Consider the following 27043-nt stretch of genomic DNA (forward strand, 5'->3'; position numbering starts at 1 on the left):
ATAGATTACATTCATTATAGATTACTGATGTGCTCTAAACATTACATATGCTATTAGTGGAGGTTATCTATCACTCTTTGTGTGTAGGTTCGTTCCGTTGTTCTCTGTCGCCCCTTAGAACGGTGTACTTCTGCCCCTGGTGGCTTTGCACCACGTAGAGAGGCTTGGTGGGGAACAGGGGAGAGGTTACTAGCACTTCACCCCGTTCCCTAGGTTGTCTTCCAGTCCTTGTGCTTGGCAAGGCTTCCAAGAGCTGTTCTACTTTTACAGGTAGGTTACCCCACAGTCTATCAGTCCCTGCACAAATCGTGATGGTTTCCATGTTCTTCCACATCGGTGTGTTCAAAGAAAGCCACTCTAGTTTTCCCACCTTGAGTCCATACGACACCTCTCGCATCAGGTGATATTTCGTGTATGTTACCCAGATCTGGACTCCTTCCTCGTTCACGGGCCCGTACACCTGTTTCTCCCGTGCAGCTACCCACTTTCTGTAGTCTGCCTTTTGGGGAATCGGGTTGTCCCAGTGGGTCAAACTCCACTCTCCAAATTCATCCATCAGGATGTCCTTGCTCTGTCCCATATTCGTCATTTTCTCTCCACACTTTTCCTGTTAATTACAGGACACAAAGAACACGGGGACAAACAACACATAACACCATTCTCGTTTCTAGATTATAAATAGTTCTACACAATGTGTACTACTTGGTTTCTAACTTAAGGTGCTTTACGTATATTTTTATTTTATTGTTTTTTGTTTTTATGTAATTTTTATGTTACTTATTTTTGTTTTTTCCAACTTAACATAACACATCATATTTATATTTTAGTTACAGGAATTTTATATTGTCTGGGCAAACCTGTGCCTTTTTAGGGATGTCATATATCATGAAGGTTTTCATTTCCATGTACTCTGGTTCAATATTTTCTACAATCTGCAGATTCTGTCCAAATATAGATTGTGTGGCATTAGAAATCATTTTATGAATCAAAGGTATCACACAGCAAGTAATCAGCATTAATATTAACAAGAATGTTGCTAGCACTGTCCCCATTCGTGTTAGAATAGCTCTCCAGCTTCCTGAAAACAGCCAGTACCACCAAGTTCCTCCGGTTACATCTGGTTTGTGGGTGTTTCGTACATGCTCCATGCGCAGATCCTCCAATGCTTTGAGGGCAACGGTAAGGTTACCTCCTTCCCCTGTATGCATCGGAATTACTGAACAACATTCATCTCCGATCAGACTGCACACTCCGTCATCGGGCGCTCTCATTGTATCGATGGCAAGTCTGTTTTGTAATGCCATTACAGATACTGCATGTAATTGTCGCTCGATTCCTTGAAACGCTAGGATTGTGGCGTTTACAAATCGCTGTTGATTATACCATACGTAGTTGATCCACTCCGCGTTTTTCTTTAATTGTAACCATGGAAAAAACACTAAGAGGTTGTCCACGGCAGATTATCCCTGTGCTCTGTACTCATCCGGGATGCCTACCGGAATTCCTGCCCAGTCAACATAAACAGATTTATCCTCATCATAGCTGAACCTTTTCCGTCTCCTTGGCAATCTAGTCGGCACAGGATTCGTGATTGGTCCTAGGGGAAGAGTCGGTACAGGATTCTCTATCTGTCCTATGGGAAGAACCCTTAGGGTCCCAATCAGGATTACTGGGGCACAGATTCCTCCCCACTGCTCTGGAAGTCTTTGCCGCAATGACTGTCCTTGTCCGCAATACCAGAATACATCTGCTATTGGCAGCGTTCCCTTTTTCACCAGGTCGGAGATTGTCCAAATATGCTTCGATATTCTTCCGTCTACCCCCAAAGTTGCCACTCGTACATTTTTATTGGCTTCCCACACTTCCTCACAGTTCTTTATTTCTCCCAACTTTTTATGGCCATATCCTCTGTAGCAGTGGGGAAACCATAGATTGTGTGCTATTTTTATGTTTCCATGTGGCTTGGAAGCTATCGGTCTTGGGAGGCTATTAGGGAGGCTATTAGGGAGGCTATGCTCTCACAGCTTTCTTCGTACAGATGTTTATTGCCATATCTTATTGGCTTTTCTCCAGGCTTACTTATTGGTCTTTTCACTGATGGAATAGCTGGGTCAAAGAAACGATTCAGACAGAACGGGACACATCCTTGGAATGTGCATGGTGACATAAGTTCGCAGCTCCGCATCTGGCATGTCGCTAAATTTCCTGGAATTGGAACCACCCTAACAGGTAAGCTCCTCCGAGCACATATTACACAGTCTGTTTTCACAGTTTCTTTGGCAGTAAACATTAGCCATTTCAGGTACAGATTTTCCGTTCCTTGGTTGACTTCTTCTATGTGTTCCAGTATTGTTTGCTTTGTTTCACGCTGTACCCGTGCTTGCTGGACACCTTCTGGGTTCTTCTCTTCCTGGCTCCTGCTGGTCATGTTGTGGGTGTACAATTTTACCTTACTGCCTTTCGTGCCTTCAGTATTTATCTTCAATATTTGAGTACAGTCTATCTGGACCTTTGTTCGTTTTATGGTTCTCAGCAGTCCTGCTGCTATTATGAGTATAGCTGCTATTGCCATTGTTATTAATATTGCAGACATCGGGTTTACTCTTCTAGCCTCTCTTGGGGTCATTTTCAGTTGCTCTCTGGTGCCACTTGGGGCCATCTTCAGCTGCTCTCGGTTTCCCGTCTGTTGCTGCGTTCCTGTTGTCGAGTTCTTGCTCTTGTTCTGGATGCTGGTCCACCCCTTATATCTTCAGGCACTATATTTTCTATCCCTTGATCTATGCTGTCCCACCCAGCAAGTATCTGTTTCCACTCTGCCCTGTTAATGGTGGACGGTATCTCAATCTCAGGTGGTGTTGGGCTGTCGGCCCGTTCTTGCGTTCTTGCTGCCTGGGGTGGTTCAGGAATCTGTTCCACTTCGTGTCTTAGTGCCTGTTCTACTCCTACCCTCCAGCGATTCTCCTGTTGCGGGCTGATCGCTGTCTGGGAGGTTCCTTCCTCGGGCTGCCCCAGCCTGTCGTCTCCCGGGGCTCCGGCTGATGTTTCAGGTAGCACCTCTAGTGGTGCAGGACACGGATCAGATTGCTCCTCTGAAGGTGGCACCCTTCCTTCTTGTGTCTCGTTGGGCTGTCTTTCCCCCGGTGGTGGGTCCTCCGCTGGTGTGTCTTCGTTTTCCTGTGCCTCAGGTGTCTCAGATGCCTCAGGTGTCTCAGGTGCTGGGTCTTGCGACTGTCTGGTGAATACTTCTGGGGCTGAGGGTGCAGTTGGGTCTCGAGCACGTGTGCAATGATTGAGGTGGTACCATCCAGCCTTACCTTCTACCTTTATGGCTGTTGGTGTGGCTAGTGTTACCTTGTATGGTCCTGTCCTTCTTACGTCGTTCCACTTCCTTTTGAAGGCTCTGATGTACACCCAATCTCCTGGTCCTACTTTTCGTAGTTTGTTGGGTAGTTCTATCGCTCTCACTTCTGTTGCCCCTTTTACCTGTTGAAACAAAGTTCTGTGTATTTGGGTTAGATGTTTTACATAACTGGCCAGTTCTTCTTCTAATTGTTCGAGTGGGGGCCTTTGTAGGGGCCTCTCAAGTACGGCACCGGCTTGGGTCGACCCGTAAGCATTTCGTGTGGTGTCAAGTGTGTGATGCGATTTGTCTGCATGCGCATGCTCATCAATGCCAATGGTAGTGCTTGTACCCATGTCAATTTGGTCTCTGCACAGATTTTAGCCAATTTTGTTTTTAGTGTCCCATTAGCCCTTTCCACCATACCCTGCGACTGCGGATGATATACACATCCAAACCTGTGTTTTATCCGCAAGGCCTGTGTCACTTTGCTGGCGACTTTGTTCAAAAAATGCATACCATTATCCGAACTGATCTTATCAGGAATTCCAAATCGAGGTATCACTTCTCTGCAAAGGAATTTCACTACCGTCTCAGCGTCAGCATGTGCTGTAGGATGGGCTTCCACCCACCTACTGAACCTGTCTACTACCACCAAAACATATCTTTTCCTTTCTTTCCTTTCAACCATGTCAATGAAATCAATCACTAAATGTCGGAATGGACCGTCTGGCTGTGGGATGTGCCCTATTGGAGCGGTGAAGTTTTTTCTGATATTACGTGTGGCGCATGTTTCACAGCTAGTTAATACATGATCGATTGTTGGGCCTAAAAATGGTGACCACCATGTTCTTTTAAGCCTTTTCACTACCTGCGCAGTATTGATCAGGGTTGTCAAAAGTGATATGGGGGCAACAAAGTGTCCATGTGGCCCTCGCCACAGGCCAGTTTGCCTGTGCTTGCGTGCTCCCATTTCCTCCTAACGTGTAGTCTCATGGACTGATGCTGCATTCTGTGAGGCAGCTAAGGATGCTAAGTTGGTCTCTGGTGGAGGAGTGTCATGTGGGACAGTAACTGCTAGGATATCTACCCGCTGTGATGCCACCTTTTTAGCGGCTTCATCCGCTGCCGCATTACCCTTGGACACGAATGTACCATCCGTTTTGTGTGCAGCACACTTTACAATAGCTAGTTTAGCTGGAAGTGTGATGGCATGTAGTAGGTCTGAAATGGCCTGACCATGCGTGACCGGCAAGCCATCTGCCCTATGGAACCCGCGCTGGGCCCAGATTGGTCCGTATAAGTGACATACACCATAGGCATATGCTGAGTCAGTGTAAATTGTGCACGTTTGCCCACTGGCCAAGATACACGCTGCTGTCAATGCTTTTAGTTCTGCTAATTGGGCTGAACAGGGCTGACTCACAGGCAGAGCCTGGACGGTTTCAAAGGATGATAGGTCACGGCTGGGGGCTACGATCGCATAACCAGCTACATTCCCTTCCGTTCCCCTAAAACAAGAACCGTTGACAAAATAAGTCAGAGTTGAATGTGGCAGTGGCTGATTCTCGAGATCTTGTCGTGCTTTTAAATGCGCACTGGAGACAGCATGACAGTCATGTGGCTCTCCTTCTAAAGGGGTCATCATTCTGTCTGCTGGATTTACCGTACGACATCTCTGGATTGTCAATTCAGGTGCTGAGAGAATTACGTCATACCCTGTTTTTCGTGCATGGGTAATTACGAATGCTGGGCTAGTCAAGAGGGCATGTAGTGCATGGGTCGTATACAGGGTTGTGGGGTGACCCATAGTTATTATGGATGCCTTTTGATAAGCAAAAGCGGCCGCTGCCAATCCTCTGTAACAAGGAGGCATTCCCTTTTCAACGTTATCAAGTGACGTACTAAAGTAAGCAATAGGCTGCTTCCCCTGGCCCTGTTGTTGAGTTAAAACTGCAGTTGCAAAGCCTTGTTTCTCAGAAACGTATAGGTGGAATGGTTTGCTATAATCTGGTCCAGCCAACGCTGGTGCAGAGCACAGATCACCTTTTAGCAGCTCAAATGCTGCGAGGGCCTCTGAGGTCCAAGTAAGGGATGCTTTTTCATTTCTCTGATCGGCTGCATGTATCAGTGCATGCAGAGGAGCTGTTTTTAACGCAAAGTCACAGATCCATTGTCTACTATAGCCCACCATGCCTAGAAAAGAAAGCATTTGTTTCACTGTTTGGGGTTTTGGGGCGGTGCGTACCGCTTCCACGTGAGCTGATGTAGGAGACCTATCTGTTCCTTGTAACATCCTACCAAGGTATTCAACTTTCTCTTTACAAAACTGCAATTTCTCTCGGCTGACTTTATGGCCATTTTCTGCAAGCATGTTAAGCACTGCTAGTGAGTCCTTCCTGCACTGCTCTCTGGTTGGGCTACATATCAACAAATCGTCAACAAACTGAATTAAAATGCTAGAAATGTCAATCGAGGCCAAGTCTTCTGCCAACACACGGTTGAAGATCGATGGGCTTTCACAATACCCTTGTGGGAGCCTTGTATACGTATACTGTTTACCTTCGTATGTGAACGCAAACAGATGTCTCGAATTTGGATGTAAGGGCACGCTGAAAAAGGCTGAACATAAATCTATTACTGTATACCACTTTGAGTCTTCTGGGATGTTTGACAGGAGAGTGTGCGGATCGGGCACTACAGGTGTCTCCGCTTGTACTACTCTGTTGACTGCCCGTAGGTCATGCACAAGCCTCCATTTGTCAGAGTTGGGCTTCTTGACAGGAAATATGGGGGTGTGGCAAGAGCTGTTAGTTGGAATTAGGACGCCTGCTTCAAGTAATCCTTGAATTGTAGGTCTAATTCCCTCTCTTGCTTGTACTGACAATGGGTATTGCCTTTGGTAAGGTAACCTAACATTGGGTTTAACCTGAATTTGGACTTGACCTGCTGATTTAACTAATCCTACATCAGTCTGATGTTTTGTCCACAAGATATCTGGCACACTTTCCAGCAATGATTCGTCTTCATTGGCTTCATCCTCTGTCCTGAGTGCTAGTGTATGCGATGACAACGGCATGTCCCTCTCTATCCATGTGTGTGTAGCTACCACGCTATCTACTGCCTTTTGTGAGATGCGTGTGTACTTGCCATCTGGTGAGATGTGTATGTAAGAATTATGCGTTGGTTTCCACTCTCTGACCTGCGTTGCATCCCTAATCATTGATCCTAAATCTTTTGATTCAAATCCCTCTGCTACCATGAGAGAGACATGTGGGGCTGCGTTCGGAATGTGATGCCATGCCTCTAGCTCATCCTTCAGTATTATCATGGCGGCCACTCCTTGTGGGACTATTATCACATCTGTTGTCGTTATCTCGAACTGTTTTGTCTCCATCAATCCATTCCACAGTTGTCCATACTCTTCATTCTCGCTGTTATAGTCAAAGTATAAGGTACAATGCAAGGGGCTCTTTGGTTCCTTGCAGTCTGGCCGCATGGCCTGTATCCACATTTTCCATTTCATGTAGGTCTGGTTTAGTCCAGATGTTTCAGGGGTGATGTATTCCAGCCAATACACTGTATCCTGTGTCCTTCTCTTGTCCGTTTCTGTTAGTAGGTGTTGACCTGCCAATGTTTCATCTGGGAAAGTTACCCAGACTCCTGTTGGGCTGCAGTGTATTTTTGCTGCTAGTCTGCACAGTAAATCTCTTCCCAGTAAGTTCACTGGGGATTGGGGTGAGTATAAGAGTGGTGCCACTATCGTGGTGTCTTCAACTGTTAAGGTCTGAGGCTCCGTGAATTTCAATATCTGTGTTGTCCCTGAGAAGCCAGTAGTCTTTATCGAGTTGCGTGAGAGGGGGAGTCCGGAGCCTTCCTGTCCTATACACGAGAAAGTGGCACCAGTGTCTATCATAATGGGAACTGATTTCATACCGTTAATAGACACCATAGTTGTTGGTTCCTGCCTTGGATGCAGTGTGGTGACGTACTGCATGTTCTCCCCCTCTGGCTTCTCTGGGCATCCTCAACTCCAATTCGCTGCAGGCCCTGTCCAGGGTCCTGCTTGTCCTGACCATTGGTTGGGACCAGATGCTGTCCCTTGCTGACCTCTGTGTTCTGGCTGTCCTGGTTGACTTTCCCATGGATTGACCTGACAGTTTCTTCTAGTGTGTCCTTTTCCGCCACACCCCCAACATTCAAGTGCCTGTGTTCGTGGGTTGTTTCCACCAGCCTGGGGATTCCCAAACTGTCTTGGCCCTGGGCCTTGGGGCCATCTTTGCCATCGTCCTGGTCCTTGTCTCTGGCCCGGTCCTCTCATAGGACGGTTTTGCGGTGTCCCCTGTTGAGTGCCGAGGTGGACATGTATTGGGGGCATAGCTGCTTGCGATAGCATTTGTTGTTGAGCACTTGGGGGTGTTTGTTGCACATATGTCTGTGTCGTTACTTGGGGTGCTTGGGTCGGTGTCATCTGGGTTACATTTGATGTAGCAGGTACCAGTACTGCTGCTTCAATCGTTGGGGCTTGCAGTGAAGCTTGTATCTTTCCTGATTTTTCTTTTTCTCTTCTTGCTTTGGTGAGCTCTCCCAGTTGAGTTTTGTATAGTTGTGTCATTAGTGCTTCAGTTGCATCTTTAGCTTCTCTCTTCTTTTTCCTGTGTTGTTCTATGTGATGTACGAGATGAGCTTGGAATGTTTCCCAGGGTAGGGTATTCAGGCCGACCACATTTTCTAGTGCTTCTTGTACTGCCGCTGGCATGCATCTTTTTAGCATAATTTTGAACAAGCCTTGGTTTGTCTCATTCAGGTTCCAGGCTGTACCCGTCTCTTCTAGCCATTTGGTCTGGAAGTTCTGGATGAACTTTAATGCATTTTCTTCTTCGCCCATTGTTGTGGCTTCCAGTTTACCTGGGTCCATCTTGGTGTACATGTCACGTATTGCATCCCACACGCGATTTCTGTAGGCTCCAAAGGCTAAGTCATCGTCTCTTTCTGAATCCATCGTATTCTTCAGTCCTGCTTCGGACAATATTTCAGTCGCCTTACTTTTTCCTATCACTTGGGCCAGTATGGCCTTGATATCTCCGACTGCCAGCAGGTGGCCAGTTGTTTTTTCTTCAAACTTTGTTATCCATTTCTGCCCTCCCTGGCATATGTCTGGGAGTTGGTTTGCTAACCCAGTCATATCCATAAATGACCAGGGCACATAACGCACTTCTCCTCCCTTGGCTATTAAGGGACACTGGCTCACTTCCGGTTCTTCCATCACAGTCGCTGGTAGGTCTTCTTCTGTCCCATATCTTCGTGGCGCCCTTACCGGTCTTCCTGACTTTCTCTGTTGTGCACTCTCCGGCTTCTCTTTTTGACCTTTCCGGCGTCCACTACTGGGCCAGTTACTCTCCCAGCATCTGCGATTCTCTTTCTTTTCCAGTTCGGTTAGGTTGTCATCTTCTCGTTGAATTGCTTCTTCTATTTGTCGCATTCTTTCTTCCATTTCTGCAGAACTTTTCTCCAGTGTCCTTTTAGCATATGCATCAATTTCCTCTGTGTGTTTCAATTGTTGTTCCAGTCGGTTGAGTGACTTTACCAGTTCTTCCTGCAGTTGTTGATCTTCCTTTCTTCTCAATGCTGTGGCTTCTGGCTCTATGTACAGTGTTCCCTTCACTCTTCTTTCAACAAGTCCATTTGTATTTCTTTCGTCATTGTTATCTGGTGTTGTCCTGATTCTGGTGTTTTCTTCTTCTGATATTTCTCTCCATCGTCCTTGTTCTGTGGAGTGTTCTTCATCTCGGGTGTTGTTAGCTTGACATTCTTCTTCCATCTCGCTTTCCTCTGGTGCCGAGGGTGTGCTGGTGGAGAGACCTATTTCTTTCAGATAATTGTTGCTTTCTTCTCTTAGTCCATCCAGCTGCAGCTTTCTTTTAGCTGTTATGGGTGCATCTTGATCTTCTGTTATACTGTCCAGATGACATGTTGATTCCACTCCGTCTTCGTCTCCGGACAGCTTAACTCTTCCAGTTATTGTTCCTTCAATTTTCGTCCATTTCCCATCGTTTGCTTGCACCACCATTTGTGTTACACCTGGATATCGCTTTCTGTGTGTTTGCAGTCCACGATGTGTCGTATAGGGTGGGGGCTTTTCCTCACTGCACCCATCTTCCTCTTGTCGTCTCTTTTCTTCCTCTTCTTCTTTCTGTATCACTTTCTGTATTTCTTCTTCTCTTCTCTCTATTTCTTTGCCTTCTTCTTCAAACCAGCTGAGTATTTCTAGCCTCTTTATCCTCTTTCCTCTCGTCTTATCATCTTCTTTCCCTACTTTCCAATGTCGCAACATTTCTTTCACTTCTTCACACCTTTTTAGCCTAAATGTCCCTTCCTTAGGCCATTGCAACACTCCCTGTGTCCTGTCATGCCATTTCATCATACACTTTTTAATGTACTTTTCATCTGTTTTGTGTTTAGCAATCACCACTTCCGCCGGTGTTGGCTGACTTGTTGTTATTACTTTTCCCATGACGCACCCTTGTCGCGCTCTGTGGGCGCTGCTTCTTTCTCCTAAGTTCTGGTTGTGTCTTGACCAAACCAAATGTACATTTATCTGCTTGACAGTTATCGCTGGTCTGACTGGTTTCTTCCTCCTATATACTTCTGATAATGTGTTTATCTTATCTATCAATGAAGATACTGCCAATCCTCTCTCCCAATTCACACTCCTTAACTCTACAGTAACTATTGCTGTAAGTCCTGAGCAGTAGTTGTTTTGGATAGGTCGAGCTCGATCGAAATCTATCGCAGGCTCGTCTTCTTCACTGTCTGGATCCTTTATGAAATCAAACAAAGGGATGGTGGCCTTAGTAGCACTGGGATCTTCCACCAGTCTCCGTAATATTGGGCTCAGGAGTGTGGGTTCCCAAAGTTTTTTGAATGTTTGTGTCCAATCAATCTCAGGAAACTCAACCTGTAAATTCAACAAGTTATTCCACTTAGTCAGATACCACAATTTAGCAGCAATTAATTCTTTCCACTGCCACCTTTCAACTCCACACTTATCTTTAAATGTGCGCTCGTCCCAAAAGTGTGTTCTTATGCCTTCCGTTTCTATAAGTATATCTTGTGGTGCCATCAACTATTTAACTTGTCCGACACAAGACTCTCAACCACCAGAGGGAGCCAACAGTACCACGTGAGAATTACTTCCACGGGGGCTTTTACTCGTCCTTTAGATACTAGTTTTCTTCTGGTGTTTCACTATTTCTACACTGCAGACAGTCATAAAATTCAGTAACTACCACTATGTAGCCACCTGGAAAATACCGGAGCTTAAATCTTCTAACATGTCGGCCTTCAACGTAATATTGGGTGATTATTAAGTCACGACCTGGATTGGTAAGGAGTAGCAACACTAGTGGGCTGTCGGCCGATACCGTCAATATTCTTGGGGGAACCTGGCTCCTATATTCTTCCTCAAATCTCAAGGAACTTGGGTATAATGCTAGAACGGTGTACCACCATGTAGTTATACGTAAGGGACTTGATTATTCTATGTTCAATGTGGATCCAGGTTTAACCCTACGTTTTTTATTTTGGAGTATTACCTTAGGGATTCTTCTTCTGGCTTTCAACGTATCTTATCACTAGTCTATATTGATTGTGGGATCTAATTAATCTGTATTTTATGAGTTGTAGCTTATCGCCTTCTAGTCTGTTCTCTGTTAAATCATAAGATGGGTTTTCTAACAACAGCTGCACAATTGGATGATTAGGAGCTACTGTGCGACAGATTTCTGAGGCTATGCTAACGTTATTGCCTTCTTCGATGCCTACACAGCAGGGAACCAACATGTGAAGCGTCATTCGGGGCTGTTTTTACTTTGTCTTAGTCCTATTAAATGTATTTTACAGTATTATATTCAACACGTATTTTTGTTTAATATTTATATTATTTGCACTTTTTCTGCAATCTATTGCTGGGGCTCCTTCAGTCCCTTTACTGAGCACTTAAATGAGTGTTATACAGTGCTATGGGCCACTATATGTAAAATAAAGGCTATTTCTATGGCAGCCAACAGAACTGACGATGCTAGGCGGGGGCACTAGTAATACACCAGCAGTTATAAAAGCAAATAAGACAGTATTCCTACACTAACACACATTAGGAAATGCACTGGTAATACACCAACACCTACAAAAACAAATAAGACAATATTCCTTACAATATTTGTTAACATACATTAGGAAACACAATGCAGAGAAATCAGCTTAGTCAAACAAAATCACACAGCAGGGAAATCAGTTCTTTGTCATAGGAAATCACACACAGCAGGGAAATCAGCTTTTTGTCATAGAAAATCACACACAGCAGGGAAATCAGCTTTTTGTCATAGAAAATCACACACAGCAGGGAAATCAGATTTTTGTCATAGAAAATCACATGCAGCAATCACACATGGCCATACAAATCCACTCTTATCACATATACATACACACAGTAATGTAGATCTGCTCTTGACACATAAGACCACACATACAGCAATGCAACTCAACTCCAGCTCTTTTTACACATAAAATCATACACAGCAATGGAATTCCACTTCAGCGCTTTTCTCGCGAGCTTTCTAACACAATATCTTCACACTGATCTGACCAAGCAGCTGTGGGAACTTAGAGCCCGTCTCCAAGTCGGCACATATCAGGGTGAATTATACTGATATACTTTATAATGCTTTTATGCTATATAATTGTTACTTAAACTTAATTTACTGATAGCACTAACATTAATACGAATTAAAACAATGGGAAAACTCCTCAGACCTGGATGAGAATGAGCAACCTTCTTTATTGTGGTCAATCAGCTAACAATTCTCTAAGAGAAATTGCCAATTTGAAAGTAACAAAAGAAATCCCAAAAAACCCAAAAAGAAAAAGCATCTTCATGAAGAGCATCGGCATGCAAAAAACAAAAACCCTCCGGACGGACCTGCAGAGTTACAGGATTTTTTACGCATACACATTTGGCCCCAAAAATTCTCCTCTATATATACGTTTCCACACGCCTCCTTATCGGTCCCCCCCCCTCACAGACCGGTTTTCATATCACCTTTTCATTATGTCATCTTATTTACCGGAATCATCTCATATGTTTTTGTAATGTCCTGTTCCTTGCAGTCCCCTTGTTTTTCCTTCACCTTTTGCCCATATGCCCATTTATGGATTTTCCTCCTCTTAGTTCCCCGGGACCCAGGCCCGGGAGCCCAGGCCCGGGAGCCCAGGCCTGTGACCCTGGGTCTTCTTCATTCGCCATAACAATTATGCCTAAATAACAATTTTTGTTATTAAAAAGTGTGCTCAAAAAAGAGCTTCACTCCCTGGTCAAAGTTACATTTGCCTCTCAGTTTTTTCCCGTGCCAGACGTCCTGAAGATTTAATCCTTCATTCAACTACAATGGGTAAGTTTCTCCTTTGCTATTTTCTACTATACATGATTTTTAATAATTATAAGTCACTCTATGAGTCTGATTTATGTCAAAAGTTATTATGTTAAAAGAAAGCTCTTATCTAAATTATTTCTCATACAAGAAAGCTCTTATCTATTTGTCATCTTATATTGTCACTATTGCTAAACTCCTGCTAAACTCTTACTGCTATACTGTTGTCATTATTATTAAGCTATTGCTACTATAATGTTACTTGTGTACAAAAACAATGGAGTTCTTTGCTGACTCCTCTAATCTGTTAACTGCTTGAATTTTGATATGATCTCATACTATGATCTCATGCTATGATCTCAGCCTGTCCTTGCTCAGGCTGGGCTTGTTTACACTTATCTCAAGCTCCCGTTCCTCTATCTCCTCTAACTCCTCTTATCTCCCTTCAGATCCCTTCGCATCAGCCAGCTCATCCTGGTTGCCCCATCATGTCCTCACCTCACCATCCTCATCCGTCTCTCTCCCCAAGGCCAATGGCCGCTGATGTCATGGAAAGCTATCGCCGCTTCCAGCTACTTCATATCACCCATGAGCTCGTTACGTGTCTGGAACAGCTCTGTTCTCCTGACCTCCCCGAGCATCCTCATCTGCTGTTCCATATTGTGAGAGGGCCTCTTACTAGCACGTCCTCGACTCAAACCCCTCTGCCTAACCTCGTGGATCAGAGAACCCAAACTGATGGCTGTCCTCATGTTGAGCTTTGCAACCCTGAGCTCAGGACTCCCGCTTCTCCTCCTCCTCCAGTGCCTCATGCCTATATCCGTCCTCTCAGTCCTGCCTTGGCATCTCCTCCCTCTGATTCCGGCCCTGGAACCCCAGATTACATTCCTTCTTCTCCCTCTGATTATGGCCCTGGATCCCCAGACTATTCCCCTACTTCGCCCTCCGATTACTGAGAATGTTTATAATAACCAATAAACCTATAACCATTCCCTCTGACTCCAATGTGGTTCTTATTTATATATATATATATATATCTCATATATATATATATTATCTTCAATTAATCATTACACCACGTCTTAATAATACTAATAATTATATATATATGTAATAATAATAATTATAATAATATTATAATGTAATGTGTATTCTCCTAAGGTTCAAGGATTTTTCACAACACAGCCCTGTGCCCTTCACAGCAGTATCTCAGATCCTTCCGACCATGCAGCCCTGGGGCAGCTGTTTATACAGAGAAACAAACACTCAAATTGCTGTCTCGCTTGACAGCCCGCAATGAGCTTTTTCACTCACTCCTTTCTGCTCACCTTTGCTTTTTCTTTCTCTATATAAAGACAATGAATCTATTTTTCTCCTCTATTCACCTTTGTGCTGCAACGTACCCCAGCGGTATCTCGGGAAACCTTAACTTACACTATCTGCCCGTTCAGACCTGTCCTTACTCATGGACAGCGGTAGCCGCAGATTTAAACAATAACCTTTATGTGCACATACATTTATTACTCGCGATCTCACATATACTTTTCTACCAATCAATGTTTGCAAACTTCACATAATCTCTCCCAAATCCAGTCTTTATATCTTTCATGAAAATGAGCAGTAATTTTTGGTTTTACGAATCAATTACAACTTTTAGTAAAATCTTTTGGATCTAATTATCAAGGATTTCTTGTTAATAATCCTCTGGATTCTCTGTAAGTCAATCACACTTTAATAAATCTTTTGGATCTTTATAAAATCAAACTTCTTACTAGGTTCTTTTTAGGAGAGTCACGGAACTGGTCCGTCCCAAAAATGGGGCCGCTCCGGCCATACAGACCACACAAGACTATAGCAGAAACTTTGATCTAACAGGCGTTCTGCTTACCTTTTCCTATGATGGCCAAAGTTGTCTGGTCTGGACGGCGGCGCTATGGCTCCCCACGTCCGGGGTTCGGGGTCCCCGTGGACTCTCCTGGCTGGCTCGCCAAAACAATGTAGGAGAAAACCGACTCCAACCTACATTGGCCCAGGCTAGCTCCTGCAATCTGACTATAAGTTCAAACAACAGTTCTAAGTAAAAAATTCAAAGAAGAAATGATCAGCCAAACTCACGAAGACTGGATTCAGTTGAGGTAGGTTTATTGACAGTCGTATAGACAGCAATTAACCAGCTGGTACCAGGGATACAAGTTTGTCCAGTAGACGAGACTTGCACCGAAGCACTGCTGATTGCAGTAAGCTTATATACAGTTCTGACATGCCCCCCTTTTTGCCATACCCCCTTCGTTATCCAATCATAATACCGCTCATGTACACAGTTTCGCCCGCTTAGGAAATTACCATTATTTCCAAATTGGAATGTTTTGCCCATACATTGGGTCAATATTTTGCCCACGCATTAGGCCCTCTAAATTCCCATTATTTTCCAACCGAGGGGCCCCGTCCCCATAGTCCTTGGGCCTACGTCATCAGGCCATGGAGCTTATAAGTTGGTTTTATGTGCTTTTAGACTCATTCTCTTTTCTGTGGTCTTCTTCAACACAACTCAACACAACACACTTGTTCATGGGTATGTATGGATTTTCTTGTACTCCAGCATTTTTCTCTTCTATATGATTCAAACCTGTTCTTCTACTGTTCAGTCTCTTTGGATATGGTGTGCAGTAGTCATTGGTTTACTTATTAACCCAGTGGCCAGAGTATTTGTATATGCATGCTGAGGCTTTATTTGTGGTGTGTTCTAGCTTCAATCTCCGCATGGGTAGCACACCTTTTGGATGAAACTGACCTTTCTACACCTTCACCTACTGCTGATCTTCTCACTGAGCTCATTACTCATTATATCCAGGATATGGAGAGTCGTGGTCGACCCAGCGACACATCTGCTGTTAAGGGGGTCGATGTCTCAACACAGACTGCTACAGTTGTCACCAAGTCTACTCAGACTCTTCCAACTCCAAATCCACACGCACTCAGGCTACTCAAGCTCCATTCCGTGTTAACAAAAACACTCAATATCCTCCTCGCTATGCTGTCAAACCATTTTATATTAAGAAGTGACTCCTTATGATTTTGCATCTCCCTATTAAACCCTTCTGCTCAGTTTTGGGCCTTAATATTGTGTGCGCGTGTCCATTCTGCCTCTGTGTGTGTGTGTGTGTGTGTGTGTGTGTGTTGGTTTCTGTGTATTCTTAGCCTATAGGGGTGGTTAATCGTTTACTACTTTTGATGACCTACGCCTAGGACCTGCTTGCTTCTAATGGCCTTGACTCTTGATGTATGCTTCTTCTCTCCTTCTCACCTTTCCCCTAGTCCGTGGTGTACTTTTGCATTATTTTATTAAAAAATTCCCACATGAACTTATTTTATTTGCACTTAATTTTCAGTTCTAATGCAGTTTCAAAATATGTCCAATTTGAGTCACAGGAGGCAGCTGCGTCAGCCATCAAACGGCTCAACGGGATGCTGCCGAATGACCAATACGTGTAGGTCACGTGTAAATTAGTATGTTTTTACCAGCCAAAGTTAAAATGTCAGGGTTTTGCACATTTTTTGTGCTTTAACTAATTCATTCATTCATTCATTTTCTACCGCTTATCCGTACTACCTCGGGTCACGGGGAGCCTGTGCCAGGCGTCATGCGTCATCGGGCATCAAGGCAGGATACACCCTGGATGGAGTGCCAACCCCTCGCAGGGCACACACACACTCATTCACTCACGCAATCACACACTACAGACAATTTTCCAGAGATGCCAATCAACCTACCATGCATGTCTTTGGACCGGAGGAGGAAACCGGAGTACCTGGAGGAAACCCCTGAGGCACGGGGAGAGCATGCAAACTCCACACACAAGGCAGAGGTGGGAATCGAACCCCCAACCCTGGAGGTGTGAGGCGAACGTGCTAACCACTAAGCCACCGTACCCCCCACTTTAAATAATTACATTTGATATTTATTGTACTCCTTGTTTATTGAAACAGAGGTTCTGTTTGGTCTATTGAGGGTATTTCAGTCAACATCAGGCTGTAATTTTGCTTGTAAAGACATAACATCTAAGTGCAGGGTTCAGATAAAGACTCTAAGAGCAGTATCTCTGTTCTCTTACAGAACCATTGAGTATTTTAAGGACCGTGATGAGCGCAAACCTGAGGCTCTCCCCCAACACCAGGCCAATAACCTGTTCATCAAAAACCTCGACTGCGCCATCGATGACGAGTGTTTGCGCACGGTGTTCGGACAGTTTGGGACCGTCATGAATGCAAAGGTAACTTACATCTAATAATCTCTCCATTTTATTCCCAATAATCTGTATCTACTTCCCCTTACTGAAACTAGAGAGTGGAAAACTGCCTCTCAGCTCATTGTTCCTCATGATCCTAAAGGTGATGATGGAGAATGGACTGTCCAAGGGATTTGGCTTTGTGAGCTACACTTCTTCCCACTTCTTCAGTTTTGCTAGGATTGATCTTTAACTGATGAGAAGTCATCCATGATGAAATTTCTGCCAGACATGCTGAGATCCGGTCAGAATCTGTGGTATCTGAGGGTGGGAAAGAGAAGATAAGTTGTGTATCATCGGCATACAGTAGCAGTGGTAAGAGAACCCATGTGAGGAAATAACTTCACCAAGAGAGTGAGTATACAGGGAGAAAAGAAGAGGACCAGGTACTGAGTCCTGTGGGACACCAGTGGAGAGTCTGCGTGGAGCAGATGTCACTCCCCTCCATGTTACCTGATATGAGCATCCTTCCGGGTAGGAAGCAAACACTTGTTAGATGTTAGAGATAAATAGTATCTTCATTTTAAACTTGAAAACCTTTTTATTTCTATGTTCTATTTTCTATTTTCTATGTTATTTCTATGTCCTTTTTCGTTCTGTTTCTATACTTCTGTAAAGCTGCTTTGAGACAATGTGAATTGTTAAATGCTAAATATAAATATATAAACAAGAGTGATGATGCATTGAAGCATAATTCAGAGTGATTCTGTTGATGTTCTGTTTCTGTGACGATCACACAAACACTCACACATTGTGTTCAGACGAAGCTGCAGATTTAATCGCTCTCTTACAAGTTTGTACGTTTGTGGAAATGACACTTGGAGAAAGAGATAGAGAGACTTGAGCTCCAGCTGAGACACAGTAAAGCCAGAGCAGCTCAGTCGACAGAAGTGATCGACCTTCTGGTGAAGGAAAGGGTTAAAATAAAGAGACAGTTGGAGCTCGAACAGGTAATTGACATCATGGAGGCAGTTGCTCGCAGTTCTTCATACGGAAGGAGAAAGAGACGGGAGCTGATAACTAGCAAGGAGAGAGAAGTTCACACTACAGAAGTGACTAATGAGCTGCATGAAGAAAGAGCTGCATGAAGAAAAAGAGAGGAATGTGCTGAAGCTTGAGCAAGAAAAGAATAACATGGAGAAGGAGAAAGAGATAAACCAAGAGAGAATCAACCTGGAGATTCAAGCCATGGAAGAGTTTCTGAAGGAGAAAATGAATGAACTGAGAAAGGTTGAAGCTGAAAAAGGGAGAGTGGAGGAAAAGATTCCAGAGATGATTACCATGCAGGAGATGACAGAAGAGCTGGAGGCCTCAGAACCAAAGAAGGAAGCAGGTGAGAAGGAGGGACTTGAGACAGCTGATAAGAAGCCTTTCCATAACGTGGTTCAGAAGCTCAGGAAGAAGTTGACAGAGTAGAAGAAGCAGAAGAAGAAGACCAAAGAGAGTCAGCAGATGAAGAAAAATCAAGAGAGGGAGAGCGAGGCCAAAGAAGCTCAGATGAGACAAGAGACTCTGATGGAGAGAAGAGGAGATTTAACACTGGTGACAGTAGATATCTGAGAACACACACACACACACACACACACACACACACACACGTTGGTATCCTTCTTTAAAATAAATGCCACTTGGCTCAACATGATTTTTAAGGAGTTTTATTTTTATATAAGTGTGGATTAAGTGTCCAAATACTTTTTGGTGTCACTGTATAGAAAACATCTATAATAAAGTGTAATCATATAAAGTTAGTGCTGGGCGACAGCTGGAAAGTTAATCATCCATATTATGTGTCATATCACTCGGAATCAATAATCAATCATTCATCAATTTTATTAAGCTTTTTTATACATTTTAAATTTACACACTTTATTAAGGCAAAAATAAAATCATTTTAGTTTAACAGTTTAAAACCAAATAATTCAACAAATAGATTTCTTCTATCTTACATGAAGATTAAATGTGTGTTAAATAAACTGGTATAAGAATATAAGTATAATATTCTCATGCACCTTTATAAATAAATGACACAACATTATTTTGGTTGCTTGATCCAAGATGGCGGCGCTGCAGTAGCACACAGCGGCCACTCCGGATACAATATGGTGTTATTTACCTTTTTTAAGCCCGACTATTGCTAGTACATGGACACCAGAGACAGCGGTGTTCATGTATACATGAAAAGACTGTTTGCCCTCTCAGCCACGCCCAGATGCTGTGACTTCCTGTCTTTAAGGCCTTTGCCCTTGGGCTTCACCTTCAGGCTTCCAACTGTCCTCTAGGTGGGGTAGACAGCCCTATGAATGATCACAAAACTCGATTTCTCTCCTATAGATTTAAAGAGTCAGATTAATTTAAGTCTGATTTTTACAAATATCTTTCTTGTGTATATAAAAGTATATTTTAAAAAGGAAGACATTCATTTAAAATGTGATTTAAAATGAAATTTAAATGACAGAAAGAATCCACAAAAGACTAAAGTTGCTTCAGAAGGCAGTCAGTACTGACATTACTGTGAAGCAGCTCTATGGCTCTAAAAGCTTAACAAGAATGGATTAAAGAAAGAAAAAATAAGATCAGTCTTTGTATCAGTCTTTATATTAGTCTTTGTATCAGTCTTTGTATCAGTCTTTTTTATCAGTTTTTGTACCAGTCTTTGTATCAGTCTTTATATCAGTCTTTTTATCAGTCTTTGTATCAGTCTTTTTATCAGTCTTTGTACCAGGCTTTATATCAGTCTTTGTATCAGTCTTTATATCAGTCTTTATATCAGTCTTTGTATCAGTCTTTGTATCAGTCTTTGTACCAGTCTTTGTATCAGTCTTTTTATCAGTCTTTGTACCAGTCTTTATATCAGTCTTTATATCAGTCTTTGAAAGCACTGTGAATCTCAGCTAATGGATTGAAACCTAAGAGAAAAAGGAGACAACACAGAGTATAAATTCTCTTATGCTTTAGTGCTTAAAAATAAAGTGCATTGATCATAAACATCTCACATACAAAAACTGTTGAAACTAACATTACTATTTTATAGAAACTCCTTCATCAATCGATTATTGACTTTTTCAATAGAATGAACAAAACAAGAAAACCATTTAAGATCATTTAAAAAAAAATCTTTCGACTCTTCGACTCTTCAATTGGTGAATCGGTTCCAAAAGTTCAAGAGATGTTTTGAACTTAATCAAAGAATCGACAAATTGCTGCTTGTACTACAATATTTTTTCCGGAAGCCTTCATAACATATTACGATGTTATACCTTTTTTAAATCACAGCCCACAAAAATTCCCGTTTAAGCACCTAAACGACTCCAAAGGTTCCAAAACTTTCAAGAGCCGATTTGATAAATTCCCAAACGACACACCAACACTATTTACCTCAGCAAAATCTCTAGGCTATTCAATTAGTTTGTCATGTGGGTCAGTTCATGAAAAGCGTCCCAAACAAGGGCCCGTGTTGTATTTTGAAACTGCATTCAACAATAACTGAAATTTAAGTGCAAATAAAATAAGTTCACAATATGGAAAATATCATTGTTTCATGGTGTTTTTCTCTCACAGGAGCGCGCGCTCGTGTCACTTGAACAAAGTCACTTGACTCCTGCTCTGTACTGCGACTGCGCAGAAGACTGAACTGAGCGAAAATACAGTTTATTAACAGTTTATTCTTCCACTTCTGAAGTCTGTCTCCATATTATAAAGGATTGAGGAAGGAGTGTGAATAATTCCAGAGTGCACTGTATGTTAAGTGGACTGTTAAGCAGAAAATTGTTAAAGATATAAGATAATTAAGGTCTTTTACACACAGTAGGTTGTGTTTCCACCAGCAAGCAGCACAGAAAGACAGAGCAGTTTGAGTAAAGTTTATTATTTCTGAGGAGACATTGAACATTTTTATATCAACTATAATAAACCCATCCTAATAGTGCATCCAGTTAAATAGTCTGTTTCTACATTCTGCATTCATTACTGTTCCAGTTTCTGCACACAAAATGTCCAGTGTAGCTCAGGGACAAATTCAATCTCACACCTCACTTATCGTTTTTATAAACACTTTTACTAACATTTTATTTTGGATCACAAAACCTCACAGATGAGTTATAACTCCACATACTGACTCCAGCGTATAGAGGCTGAGTGAATGTAGTGTGGACTCTGTGGAGGAGCCTCATGGTGTCAGAGACGCTGTAGAAGGACAGAGTTCCTGCACTGTGATCCGCATACACTCCTATTCTGGAGGATGATGGACCTCGGAGCTCAGTCTTAATGCTGTTGTGATAGAAAGAGACAGAGGAAGAAGAACACCACAGACTCCAGGACTGACTGTTGAATCCAAACCAACACTCATTACTCCGTCCTTTCCTGCTGATCTCTTTATATAACACTGATATGAACACATCACGGCTCCACTCCACCTCCCAGTAACAGCGTCCACACACACTCTCCTTACACAACACCTGAGACCAGTAGTCAAATCTCTCTGGATGATCAGAGTATCGCTGTCTTGTCTCAGTCTGTGTCACCACTCTGTTCTTCTCAGACAGAATGAGTCGATGATGTGCTGTGTTTGGATCCAGAGTCAGATAACAGAAATCTACAGTAATAAAATGTCCACATGTTAGATGTTAATCACAGGATTTATAATAAGTGTGTGTGAGACACCTGTCTGTGTTTCTATCCTCCTAATGCAGCTATATAAACATGGGTCAGATTTAAATCAACAATACAGATATTTTAACATTGTGTGTGTGTTTTTGTATGTCTCTGTGTGTGTGTGTGTCTGTATGTGTAAAACCTACACTGCAGAAAATCTTCTCTGCTCTTTGGTTCTGAAGGTAAAACCATCTGAACTGCTGCAGCTTTGGAGACACAGAGACAAAATGGAGACAGAAAAATGACGTGGAAACAGTTTAAAGTGTGAATGTGAAAAATTTGCTTCCTCACGTTTATTTCAGACGTCAACAACGTCACCATCTCAATTTATTTATCAGCTACGATTTTCTCCACAAATGTAAGATTTGTACTTTGTTTGTCTGCTAAATTGATCTTGATGTCATTTACAAGACTGATGCTAATACTGTGTGATTTTCTGCAGTCTTGTTCCTGCTTACTTCTTATTTCTGTTAGATGAATTTTATGGCTCTTTTTACTGGGATACAGAAACAATGTAAGTTTGTTCACCTTGTGGTCTGATTTTGTTGAATTCCTCCTCACAGATTTGTCCGACTCGTTTTTTCAGACCTGAGAGAGATTTCCTCACTCCATCAAATGAGAGATGTTGATTGACAGTGAAGCTGAGTGAGTCGTCACATCCAGGAGAAACACAGAGAGACGGGAAACTCTACAGAGAGGAAACACATCATAGAGAAGGAGAAAAGTGGACGAGAGGAACGAATGAATCTCAGACTGAATCAGAACAAAGACACACTTGTGATCTCAGACAGGAACATTTCTTGTTGCTGTAATGAGCTTTTAGGAGGAAACTTTGTGAGGAACAGTAGATCAGACTGTAGATCAGATCCTCTGTAGATCAGACAGTGAGTGTTACCTGGAGGAAGTGGAGGTCATCGTGTGTGTGTGAAAGCTGCTCCATCTCAGTGATTCTCCTCTTAAGATCAGCAATCTCCTGCTCCAGTTGATTCAGGAGTCGTTCAGCTCGACTCACTTCAGCTTTCTCCTGAGCTCTGATCAGCTCCGTCACCTCCGAGCGCATTAACTCATTCTGAGACCAAATACAATATGTTTAATTAATGGAAATAAAACTAAAATACAAAGAATTGTAGCTGTAATTAAATAAGAAACTACAATCACACTCATCACCCTCAAAAAAATTAAAATTTGAATTTGTAGTGTGTGTGCATATATAAATATGAAGTAAATATAAATGTCTCTTAAAGAAGCTTCAACACTTTTAGAAGTAAAACAAAATAGACTTTGAAATCAGAATAAAGTGGCACATGACCGTGTAAAATATCTTCTTCATCATCATCATCATCATCATCATCATCATCATCAGTGTCATGCCATTGGCTGTTTAAAGTACACTGACTGGTCTGAGCTGTTTTACACGTCTTTACAAAACACATTTTGACTTTTACTAAAAATCCACCTTACACTGAATGACAGTCATATAACCAATCAGATCACCTCAATAGAAATTAGATTAGAAATAGAATTTGTAGAAATTAACTTAAAAAAGAATAGTAATATCCAGTTCTCACCTGTTTTTTAGTTCTTTCTGCTTTAGTTGAAACTGTATCATGACCTTTGTGATGATCCATCATACACAAGTAACAGATGAGGCTTTGGTCAGTACGACAGTAGATCTCCATCAGTTTGTCATGTTCAGAGCAGATCTTCTCTTGGAGCTCTGCACAGGCTTCAACTAACTTGTGCTTCTTAAAGGCAGGAGACTGATAGTGAGGTTTAAGATGATCTTCACAAAAGGAGGCCTGACAAACCAGACAGGAATTAACAGCTTTGTGTTTTCTCCCGGTGCAGGAATCACACTCCACATCTCCAGGTCCAGCGTAACAGTGAGCAGAAGAAGCAGCTTGGAGTTCAGTCTTCTTCAGTTTCTCCACTACTTCAGCCAGCATGTTGTTCCTGTGTAGAACAGGCCTTGGAGTGAAAGTCTCTCTACACTGAGGACAGCTGTAGACACCCTTCACATCCTCCTGATCCCAGTGAGCATTAATACACACCTTACAGAAACTGTGACCACAGGGAATAGTCACTGGATCATTCAGGAGATCCAGACACACTGGACAGCTGAACTGATCCTGATCTACTGAAATACTGGCCTCTGCCATTTTCCCGCGATGAGAGAGAGAGAGAGAGAGAGAGAGAGAGAGAGAGAGAGAGAGAGAGAGAGAGAGAGAGTGTTCGTTCGTTCGTTCGGTCGTTCGTTCGGTCGTTCGTTCGGTTGTTGGTTCGTTAAGTTTCGTTTCATTTTCGAGAGAGAAGCTGCGGCTTTACAGAGAAAAAGAGCTCAGACTTTTTTTAATGTAAAGAATCTCCTCTGTGATTTAATCTATATTAATTGAAATGATTTTCCATGTATTTGAATAAGGTAAATCATCACATTATATTTATAATATTCAGACACTTTTACTCAGTACATTACATCTCGTCACATTACATCACCTCAGTCTTGTTCATTAGGGATCAATTTTAGGGATAAATAGTAAATTAACATAAAACTTTATCATTATTATTATATGTTTCTATACTTTATTATTATATGTTTCTATACTAAAAGCACTATACTTAACAATGGACATTGTCTCAAAGCAGCTTTACAAAAGTATAGAAATATAGAATAAAGATGATAAAGTTTGAGTTGCTATTTGAGGACTTGAGACAGCTGATAAGAAGCTGAAGTGCTTTTCCATACCGTGGTTCCAGAAGCTCAGGAATAAGCTGAAGAAGTAGAAGAAAAAACAGAAAGAGAGTCAGCAGATGAAGAAAAATCAAGAGACTGAGAGCGAGGCCAAAGAAGCTCAGATGAGACAAGAGACTCTGATGGAGAGAAGAGGAGATTTAACACTGGGGGCAGTAGATATCTGAGAACACACACACATGCACACACACACACACACACACACACACACACACACACACACACACACACACACACATCTGTATCCTTGTTTTTTTAAATAAATGCCACTTGGCTCAACATGTTTATTATGGAGTTTTATTTTTATATAAGTGTGGATTAAGTGTCCAAATACTTTTTGGTGTCACTGTATAGAAAACATCTATAATATGTGGTCATGTATAAAACCGACAGAAGTTAATAAAATCGTATTTATGTATAAAAATGTATTTATGATGACATCAGTTTAACAATACACAAAAAAGTCTTTACACTGTATTAGAAGGACAGACAGGCTTTACTTAGGGTTGCCACCTTCAATACAGAAAAATAAGGGACGCCTGCCGCAGCGGGGGCCACGATGACCACAGTCCCGATCGCGTGCCAGTGGTGGTATATCATAACTTAAAACATGTATTCATAAAAATATTAAGATTGATACCAATGGACATTATAATAAGATATCTGCTATTGAAATCAGTGTGAACAGATGCACTCAGTCTCTCACTATCACAACTTAAGTGGTCATATTGAATACACAGCTATGACAATAATAAATATACGCCAACAAAGTGTGACTGAAAACACAAAAAAATAAGCTTTTGGAGGAACTTGTGAGATGTGAACCATATTTTATTAACTTATTATTAAATTAACAGATCCATAACTTAGTAATTATAACTTGCAAACTTGCAAAAGATCTTCCATGAACATCATGAACATAATAACATCAGTGTATATCAGTGTATCAGTGAATATCAGCCGACCAGAAGTACTAGTGTGCAGATGCCATCGTTTCATATGGATTTTCTGTCATTCTGACTCTGTCAAAAGAACCGGCGAAGCGGCGTCCCGCCCTCCTCTGACTCTGATTGGCCGTGATTCACGGCCCGTAGCCTTAAAACAAACCAATCAAACCAACGATGGCAACGAGTATTACCCAATCAGGGGCAGAATAGGACGCGTCTCCACACAATGCGGGTGGAGTGATTTGCATTGGATGCTGTATAATGTGGACCTATGTTAAATACGGGACAAATCGCGTCCCGTATTGATTTGATACGGGACGCGTCATTTTGCCTGTAAATACGGGACGATTCTGTATTTCACGGGACGGGTGGCAACCCTAGCTTTACTGGAACTTGATTAAACACAAACATGACTGCATGATGTCTTACCAAGACATTTGTGACTTTACAGAACAAGTCCTTGTACACAACCATTTTAAAACATTAAAGAACTTGTGTAAGATATGAGTACTTAAAGATAATTCAGAACTGTCTCTGTTTTTATTTTTAGGGCATGCTACATATTTAACAGTTTCCTCAGTTACACTGTGTTTTCTTTTTAAAGTTATTCTCCGGTTTCTAACAAAATCGTGTATATTCTGTGCTGTGCGGCCTGCCAGTACAGGATCCTCTGCAGCCTTGCACTGCAGACACTCTGCCATTGTGGCCAGTTTTCCTGTGGTTATATGAGACTTACAATATTTCATTACAGCCACCTCCTCATGTTTAGTCCACCATTTTGCCAATTATCATTTGGTAAGCATGTATATTTTATAATCATGAGTAGTTTTGTATACAGCAGAAGTTGAAGGATTGAGGTACATTTTAAACTAGAACCAAGATTTTGTCTTGTTCCAATTTTTATTAGATCTAATTATAGTGGAGATTTACATTCAAAATAGGATACAGTAGAGTTTTACTGGTGTAAATCGATACAGAAATCTAAACATTTTATTGTATTATGGCTCATTAAAAGATTGTCTTCACTGGCACATATACACATAAGGAGAGTTGGATTTGGGGCTTGCTCAGAGGTCGAACAGTGGCAGCTTGGCGGTGCTGGGGCTTGAATCCCGACCTTCCCATCAACATCCCACAGCCTTAACGACTTGAGCTACCCATGTCCCCGTCGTAATTTAGAAATTTAGTGGTGCCAAACATGTACAGTGTAAAAAGATGCAGCTTAGAACATTATGTTTAGATGCCGAGCATGAGACGCTCAATTGAGCAACGCGTCATCACATACTTTGTATAGTCACAGAAAAAACATATGTTGTGTACAGAGTGGTTGCAGAATTCAAGGTAAAATAATATAGATAAATACCTGGCTCAATGGGTTAAGGCTATGGGTTGTTGAATGGAGGACTGTGGTTTAAGACCCAGTGTTGCCAAGATGCCACTGTTGGGCCCTTGAACAAAGCCCTTAACCTTCATTACTCCAGGGTTGCTGTATCATGGCTGTTCCTGCACTTTGACCCCAACACGCAAAGAAAAGAATTGCAATGTGCTTTAATGTAGATGTGACAAATGCAGCCCACTAAGTAAAGTTGAAGGGAGAGAGTAATTTTCAGGTTTGGGTCCACTCATTTTTAAAGAAAATCATCTAC

General features: G+C 42.2%; 1 protein-coding gene across 1 annotated transcript; it reads right to left on the minus strand.

Annotated features, from left to right (window-relative positions):
- Positions 1–21089: 21089 nt before the first annotated feature.
- On the minus strand, positions 21090–23897 carry LOC132857635 (E3 ubiquitin/ISG15 ligase TRIM25-like). Its single transcript, XM_060887586.1, has 5 exons — positions 23270–23897; positions 22597–22770; positions 22230–22389; positions 21848–21907; positions 21090–21642 (listed from the first exon to the last, which is right to left on the minus strand). Exons 1-5 carry the CDS (start codon positions 23858–23860, stop codon positions 21116–21118), a joined length of 1512 nt encoding a protein of 503 aa, XP_060743569.1. The 5' UTR covers positions 23861–23897; the 3' UTR covers positions 21090–21115.
- Positions 23898–27043: the final 3146 nt, after the last annotated feature.

The sequence above is a fragment of the Tachysurus vachellii genome, chromosome 15 (assembly GCF_030014155.1).
Source record: "Tachysurus vachellii isolate PV-2020 chromosome 15, HZAU_Pvac_v1, whole genome shotgun sequence".
NCBI lineage: Eukaryota > Metazoa > Chordata > Actinopteri > Siluriformes > Bagridae > Tachysurus > Tachysurus vachellii.

Coding starts and splice junctions, on each gene's coding strand:
- LOC132857635 (XM_060887586.1), bottom strand. CDS start 23,860: ATGGCAGAGGCCAGTATTTCAGTAGATCAGGATCAGTTCAGCTGTCCA. Junction 21,908..22,229: donor CAACAAAATCAGACCACAAG/GTGAACAAACTT, acceptor GTGTCTCCAAAG/CTGCAGCAGTTCAGATGGTT. Junction 21,643..21,847: donor CAGAGAAGATTTTCTGCAGT/GTAGGTTTTACA, acceptor TTATTACTGTAG/ATTTCTGTTATCTGACTCTG.